We start from the raw sequence: 8584 nt of genomic DNA, 5'->3' as shown, positions 1-8584 counted from the left end.
AATCCATAGTTTTGACATTTCACAATTGGAGACAGCAATGTGGTAAAACAAAGCACTAAACTTGAACATTAGAACATCTACCTGATCTGCCACTTCTTAACTAACAATATGCGGGCAAGTTACTAACGTCTGAGTCTCTTTTCTCATCTTTAAAACTTCAAAAAAGTTTTAAGATTAAATGGAAACAACTGAAAATGCTGGTACCCAAAAAGGTAAAAAAAAAATGTAACATCAACTGAAAATTCTGAATCAAATCTAATTTATCATTTAAAGTTAAGGTACATTTTCCTCAGTCTTAGAAATTTTTTTCTTAATATAAAATAAATTATTACATGTCTTGTAAATTGTCTATTAATAGCTGAGTGTTTCTTCAGTCATCAGTGTCACTTCCTGATTCACTCAGCTGCAAATCACTTCCTGAAATAAGAAACAACAAAACTTTAGTAATTAAATATTCATTACATTTATTTTTGGATAGCATAAATATTATACAAAAAGTAACCCCAAGTGATCATGTTTAGCCAATATTTTTGTCATTACTAATCAGATTGCTGATTCTATGATTTAGTCACATCATTAGTAATTCAAATAATCTATACTACCTATAAAGAAAAAAATACACCATCAATTTTCAGCACAGTTTTAGTAGATAATACTGTTTTAGTGTTCTTTCACATATGAACATCACCCTTCTTTTTATACCACTGACTTAATTACATCAGGAAATGAGAGAAAATGTGGTTTAGAAAATCAGACTATATCATTTTGAAATGTCAAAATCATTACATAGTGTTTGTTAAGAGTAAGTCATTGATTCCTTTTGTAATTCATCCATGTGATTATGGTCATGAAACTTATATTCCATTGAAGGAAACAGACAATAAACAAATACAAAATATAGAATATAATGCTAAGTAGGGATAAATACTTTGAAAAAATAAAGATGGGTATGGAGAGAGTGGTGAGAGATGCTATATTAGATAAAGTAGTTGGGAAGGCCTCCTTAAGAGGTGACATTGGAATAGAGATCCAAATGTAAAAATAAAGTCATGAAAATATGGAGAGGGGTAACTTTCCAGGCTCAGGGAACAGCACACACAACTGCCCCAGAGCAGAAGCATGCTTGTTGTGTTCTCTGACTGTGAGAAGGTCACTGTGGCTGGAGGTCACTGTGAAATGAACGAGGAAGAGAATGATAAGAAATGACGTCAGAAAGACATCCAGAAGACCATGGTGTCTAGGTCATGGTAAAAACTTAGAATTTTGTTTGAAATGAGAATTCATCAGAAATTATAAGCAGGCAACTGAATTGGACACTACTGTATATGAGTGAATAAACTATAATGGTGTGGAAGAAATGTAGAATCAGGGAGAGCATGTAGAGTTGGCAGAAGTTTATCACATAGGACATAGTACTGGCTTTGACTCAGGTGGTTCAGGTGGGCAGATTTATAATATACCCTGAAGGTAGTGCTTACACGAAAGCACTGGATTATGGGGCATGAGAGAAAGTGAAAAGTAAATAATGACCCCGAGAGTTTCTGGTCTGAATAACTGAATCAAAGATTTTATCAGTAACTGACATGAGAAACATTAGAGGAACAAGATTGTGTGAGAAAAATCACAAGCTCAATTTTTGACATGGTACATTTGAGATACCTAGTAAGTATTTAAGTATATATGGATGGTATAGGCAATTGGATATATAAGTTTGGAACTCAAGGTAGAGGCTAGAGCTGGAAATAAAGATTTCGGAGTCATTGATTGTAGGGGTTTATTTGAAACTAAGGGATTGAACAAAAATCATTTGGGTAGTAAATTAAAATGGCTAAAAACATATTTTTATCTCCTCCATAATCAACAACAGCTGGCCTATTTTGAAGAGCTTAAGAGAAGTAGTTTTTAGGCAATATTTATGTTGTTGTAAGATATCTCAGTCCATTACCTGAAGTCCAGAACTGATTATATCATTCGATTAAGAAATCTGCTAAAGCTTCTTTGTGCATCTGGTTCCCATGACCATTTTATCATTTTCAAAACTTAAATTCCAACTTACTATACAACTACTGAAGAGCTTAAGAATGTTAAACTTGATCTGATGCCTGTAATACGAGTTTCCTGAGTGACACAAACCCAAATATCCTAAGGTCTACTTTTCTTACTAGACTTCTTGCTATAGGAGGTTATATGCATAGTATTACCATGTTGTTAAAATGTTCAGGTTTGAAGATATGAGATTAGCCTTTGAATATGAGATGCTTAGTACATTTTGATTGTTTTCAATAAAAATGGTAATTATAACTTGGAAAAGAGGGAATTTACTCATAGCAAATGCATTTTAGACATCTAAACAAATGGTTTTCAATGAGATCAATACTGTTCCCTGGGAAATGTTACAGTAATTTACACAAGTAGTTGCTTATCCAGATGATTTGCAGATTGCTACTGGTGTTTAGTGGGAGGAGAATTTAGAGACGCTAAATGTCTTACAATGCCGGGGCCAGTCTTGTACAATAGTGATCTCTTCCACATTCTGTAAAACTTGAAATTCCAGTGGGATATTCATGTACTTGGAAGACCTGTTTATACAATAATTTCAGGTCATAACCTAAAATGCTTTTTTATAAACTAGAAATATTTTTTTGCACAGATTTAACATTCATGTAAATGTATAAGGATGTAGCTATCATGTCAACTGAAAGAACACCTTACTCAGTTTTTCTCAGAACCGTACAAAGATTTTCTGTTTTTAATCATTTGGGAAAACACATTAGTGATCGCAATGCTGCTCACTGCATTTGGGTCGACAATATAGCACTTCAGTACTTGTCTGTATGTTCAAGTCTATGAATATATAGGGTCTGGCATAAATAACGCCTTTTTTTATTACAGCATTTTTTTATTACAAAATCATAAAAATGTAATTCTGTAACATAACAATATCACACTCAAGCACACAATATGACACTTTAGGTGAAGTGTTCAAATTAAAACTATAAATTTTTACACCCATATTATTACCCTACCAACCACACTCAAGCAGAGGTTACTTCTGCTGGACCTTGTATATGTTTATACTTTTCCAGTCCTTATTTCAACATGTTAAATAAAAATTATTGACAATATGAGTTTAATGTTGTCTTGCTCGTCTTAATTCCAAATTTATTCATTAAAAGTAAGTACAAACATATAGCTACTTCATTATGTCTTCTGGTATAGCAATGCTTGAATATTTTTACAGAGTAGATATATAGGGGTGGGCACAGGTAGGTTTAAAGTTGTGAGTATGAAAAACACAGAGTTTATGCTTGTATTACTATTTATTAATTATAGTATTAGTTATTTGTATTACAACTGTAAACCTACTTTGCCCACCTCTGTATATTAGTTTACTATAAATTATTTTTATTTTGTCTTAGTATCATGTTAAATTAATTATTTTCAAAGATGTGTGTACATAAGCTATAAAATTCATTTTAAGACAATATGAGGGACTCAAAAACATCTGTTATAAAAGAGGTTACTGGGTTTGATAAAATTGAAAAATGGGATGATTGCATGTAAGAGAGGATTTACTTCCTCTTATTAGGAAACCTGCAGATTGGATAAGATATATTGAGAAAATAAATTCACTAATTTTCTTCTAAAGAAATCCCAAGTGCTTATTACTGGTATAACAAATTAGTACTAACTTTTACATGTAATTTTTCTATCCACAATCTTTCCAAATTCTTTTATTATTTCTAGTTAGTTGATTCACTGGATTTTCTATGTAGAAAATTACATTTTCTATAAATAAGGAGAACTTTATCTCTTGTTACCAATTATTTTATCTCCTTTCTTTTATTTTTTAAATTACATTTGCTAGAATCAGCACAATGTAGAATAAAAACCATAGTATGAGGCCTCCTTGTCTTCTTCCTGACTGTAGTGAGAGTGCTTGTAGTGTCTATGTTACAATAATGTTGGCAATAGTTTTGTTTTTGTAGTTAACTTTCATGAAGTTAAAGAAATTCTCTCATATTCAACCCTCAGTAAAAGTTTTAAAATTAATAAATATTGAATATTGAATTGAAAAATATTGAATTTTGGCAAATTAAAATTTATTGAAATTATCATATGGCTTTTACTCCTACAATCAGTTAATGTGGTATATTATATTGATACTGTTTCAGATACTGAACACTTCCTGAATTTCTGAGATAACCTTCATTTGGTCATGATTTAGCTTGCTTCTTTTAAGTACACAGGTTACTCAATCTGCTACTATCTTATTTAGTAATTTTGCATCCATGTTCCTATGGGAAATTGATCCATATGGCTTTTTATCTTGTTCTTACACAGTTTTGATCTTGAGATTATCCTAGAATTACTAAAAATTGGATCACTTTCCCTAATTTTCTATACTCTGAAACTGTAGAATAATTTGTAGAGAATTACAGATAAAATTCTCAAACTTAAAAAATAAAAGCATATTAGAGCTATAATTTTAATCATTTTTTCATTCCTAATATTGTTTATTTATGCCTTTTTTTCATCAGCCCTTTTTAGAGGTTGGTCTTTTTTGTTAGTTTTCAAAGAAATTATTTCTGGTTTTGTTTATCCTCTAATGTTCCTTTGTTTTCTTATTTTTTTAATATATTTATTGATTATGCTATTACAGTTGTCCCATTTCCTCCCCCCCACTCCACTCCATCCTGCCCACCCCCTCCCTCCCACATTCCCCCCATATAGTTCATGTCCATGGGTCATATTTATAAGTTCTTTGGCTTCTACATTTCCTACACTATTCTTACCTCCCCCTGTCTATTTTCCACCTACCATTTATGCTACTTATGCTCTGTACCTTCCCCCCTCTCTCCCCCTCCCACGCCCCTATTGACAATCCTCCATATGATCTCCATCTCTATGGTTCTGTTCCTGTTCTAGTTGTTTGCCTAGTTTGCTTTTGTTTTAGGTGTGGTCGTTAATAACTGTGAGTCTGCTGTCATTTTTACTGTTCCTATTTTTGATCTTCTTTTTCTTAGGTAACTCCCTTTAACATTTCATATAATAAGGACTTGGTGATGATGAACTTCTTTAACTTGGCCTTATCTGAGAAGCACTTTATCTTCCCTTCCATTCTAAATGATAGCTTTGCTGGATACAGTAATCTTGGATGTAGGTCCTTGCGTTTCATCTTGGGTATTGTAATTATGATGTACCTTGGTGTGTTCCTCCTTGGGTCCAGCTTCTTTGGGACTCTCTGAGCTTCCTGGACTTCCTGGAAGTCTGTTTCTTTTGCCAGATTAGGGAAGTTCTCCTTCATTATTTGTTCCAATAAGTTTTCAATTTTTTGTTCTTCCTCTTCTCCTTCTGGAACCCCTATAATTTGGATGTTGGAATGTTTCAAGATGTCCTGGAGGTTCCTATGCCTCTCCTCATTTTTCCGAATTCTTGTTTCTTCATTCTTTTCTGGTTTCATGTTTCTTTCTTCCTTCTGGTTCATACTGTTTATTTGAGTCCCAGTTTCCTTTGCATCACTATCGGTTCCCTGTACATTTTCCTTTGTTTCTCTTAGCATAGGCTTCATTTTTTCATCTGGTTTTCGAACAGATTCAACCAATTCTGTGAGCATCTTGATAACCAGTGTTTTGCACTGTGCATCAGATAGGTTGGCTATCTCTTCCTCGCTTAGTTGTATTTTTTCTGGAGCTTTGAAGTGTTCTGTCATTTGGGCCATTTTTTTTTGTCTTGGAGCTTCTGTTACTTAAAGGGGCGGAGCCTTAGGTGTTCCCCGGGGCGGGGTAATGCTGGTCGCTGTGCTGTCACGCTGTGCGTGGGGGAGGGGCCGAGAGGGAGCAATGGCACCCGCTCCACTCTCCACCAGACCTCAATCTTTCACTCTGCTACCCACAATCAAACTGGGCCCCTCTTGTGCTGGTTCCTGAGTGGGTGGGCCTGTGCACACTCTAGGACCCTGTGGGTCTCTCCAACGACCTCTCCTGTGAGGCTGGGAGTCTCTCCTGCTGCCGCCCCAACCCCCACGGGTGTCTCCAATCAGAGGTTTGAGGCTTTATTTCCCCGAGCTGGAGCCCTGGGTTGCGCGGTCTGCTTTGCTCCCCACCATTTGTCCTGTTTATCTGTGCTCGAATGTGGGGCCGCGGGGCGCTACCCGCCACTCTGCCTGCCCTGTTCTCCGCCACTCTGAGTCTGGCCCTCTTGGTTTATCTGTGCGGGAATGTGGGCCGCAGGGTCTGCTAGTGGTCAGACTGCCTGCCCTGCTCGTCCCACACCCCGCCAGTCTCAGTCCCGCCACAGCCACGCGAGTCCTCTCCACCCCGGTGCCCGTCTCCGCCCCTCCTACCGGTCTGGAGGAATGTTTATTTTTTATTTCCTTGGTGTTGGACTTCCTTGGCGTTAGATTTTCCATCAGTTCTGGTTGTGTGAGGAGGTGCAGTGTGTCTACCTACGCCGCCATCTTGGTTCTCTCTCTGTTTTCTATTATATTAAGTTGTTATCTCTATTACTTTTCTTCTGCTTCCTTTGTTATTCTTCTAGTTCCTCAAAGTAAAACTTTTATTCATCTATTTTCAATTAGAAAAGAAACTTTTTGAGGCTATAAATTTCCCTGTAAGTACCGTGTTGGCTGCATTACAAAATTGCTGAGATATATTATTAGTTTTTTTAAGTTTATTTTTTATTGTATTTTTTCCTTTACCATTTATCCCCTATACCTACTTCACTCCCTTCCCTCTGCAATGAAATATATTATTTTTGATACTGATTAATTATTTTGTAATTTTATTGTAGCTTCCTTTTAACATGTAAGTTATTAGGCATGTGCACTGAAGTTTCTAAGCATGTATTTTAAATTAATTTTTGTTATTTATATTTTCATTGTATTATAGTCATATAAAGTAATCAATAAAATAGGAATTCTTCAAAATGTGTTATTTGCTTATTCTAGTGGGAATAAATTTCTATAATGTTTTATATATACCTGAAACAAATACTTCACATTTTTGGATTGTACAATTCTATCCTATTAAAATAGGTACATAAATTATTTTGTGAAAAAGATTTTATCTGCCCTTAATAAATTTTGTCTGATCAATTACAGATGCATTAATTTTCCACTATGGTAAAGACTTCAATTTCTCCTACTTCTGTCAATTTTTTTTATATATACAAATATATATCTACATATTTTAATATATATATACATATGTAGTCAAGATATGTTATTATGGACATACCAATTCATAATTGTTTATCCTCCTAGTGAATTAAACCCTTTGCTGCTATCTGTGCATTATGCTAAGTGAAATAAGCCAGTCAGAGAAAGACAAATACCATATGATTTCACTCCTATGTGGAATCTGATGAACAAACTGAACAAGCAAAACAGACGGACTCATTGATAACAGGATGATAGCTACGAGGAATGGGGGAGGTTAGAAGTAGAAGCGATGGAGCAAAAAGGAAAAGGACTCATGCACATGGACAACAGTGTGTTGATTGTGGGGGGACAAGGGGAAATAAGGGATCTAAATGGTAATGGGAATAAAAACAAAAAAATAACCCACAAAAAATCATATGCTCCAATTGTACCCCTCTAGTTATGAGTAACAACATTAAAGATATAAATAATGGAAGTTCAAAAAGATCTTTCCTGGTCCCTAATTAACTCACGGTCTTATTCTCTCTGCTACCCTTCTTGGCTCCTTTATTGTTTAATTCTATTATTAGGCTACAGCTAGTCAGTCACTCCTGGCTGCTTACTTTATCATGATTAATTTATACAGTAAGAATAGGTTTAAACATACAGGAAGTCCTATTCACCCCCAGCGAATATCAACCTGCATTCCTTTATTAAAAATATTTATTGAATATCAGGTACTATATTAGGTAATAGTATTCAAAGATAAACAGAAATAAACAAGATTGCTGTCCTCCTGAAGCTTATGCTTTGAAAGAGAGCAAATCAGACAATTTTAATATAAATTTATTATTGTGACATTTGATATAAAGAAAATATTACTCTGAAGTTCTATAAAAAGGGGGATCTGACCTTGTCAGGAAGGTCAAAAAATGCTTTCTTGATAAAATAAACTTTAATTGTAATCTAAACGAGCAAAAGTTAACTACATGAAAAGAAAGAAGTGTTTCTGGATGAATAGACAACGTTTATAAGGGTCATGGGTTTGGTGAAAAGATTTGAGTACAGTGGCAGAAGAAGGTAAATGTTGCTGTAACAGAAAGAGCAAGACCATTATGTTAAGGTGTTTTGTTGCTACCCTAAAAGAATTAAGCTATTAATAAGTTTAAAGCAGAAGAGGCGACAAATTATAGTTGAGTAATGAGAAGGTCAATGGGCTGCAGTATACACAAGAGATCAAATGTGGATTTGAGTGGATATGGGGTGAACCAATTAGGAAGTCATTGCATAGTCAAAGCAGGAAATAATGGTATATTTAACTATAGTAATAGTGGTACAGATACAGAGAAATAGATGAATTTGAGAAATATTAAGGAGGTAAAATAAACAGGATTTTGGTGAAGGACTGACTATACTGTAAAGAAAGAGAGGAAGTCAACCCTT

The 8584-nt window shown here is 34.7% G+C and overlaps 1 protein-coding gene across 4 annotated transcripts in view; it reads right to left on the bottom strand.

Moving 5' to 3' along the window:
- Positions 1-236: 236 nt before the first annotated feature.
- Positions 237-8584, bottom strand: part of EAF2 (ELL associated factor 2) — a 57779-nt gene continuing 49431 nt past the window's right edge. For all 4 annotated transcript variants that reach the window (XM_024578140.3, XM_045185816.2, XM_053918421.1 and 1 more), the window contains one exon: positions 237-417. In XM_024578140.3, the coding sequence (XP_024433908.1) occupies positions 371-417 (47 nt within the window). In that variant the 3' untranslated portion in view covers positions 237-370. The remainder of the gene's footprint in view (positions 418-8584) is intronic.

The sequence above is a fragment of the Desmodus rotundus genome, chromosome 2 (assembly GCF_022682495.2).
Source record: "Desmodus rotundus isolate HL8 chromosome 2, HLdesRot8A.1, whole genome shotgun sequence".
Lineage (NCBI taxonomy): Eukaryota > Metazoa > Chordata > Mammalia > Chiroptera > Phyllostomidae > Desmodus > Desmodus rotundus.
Note: the sequence above shows the minus strand (reverse complement) of the source record. Positions and strands in the feature narration are given on the sequence as shown.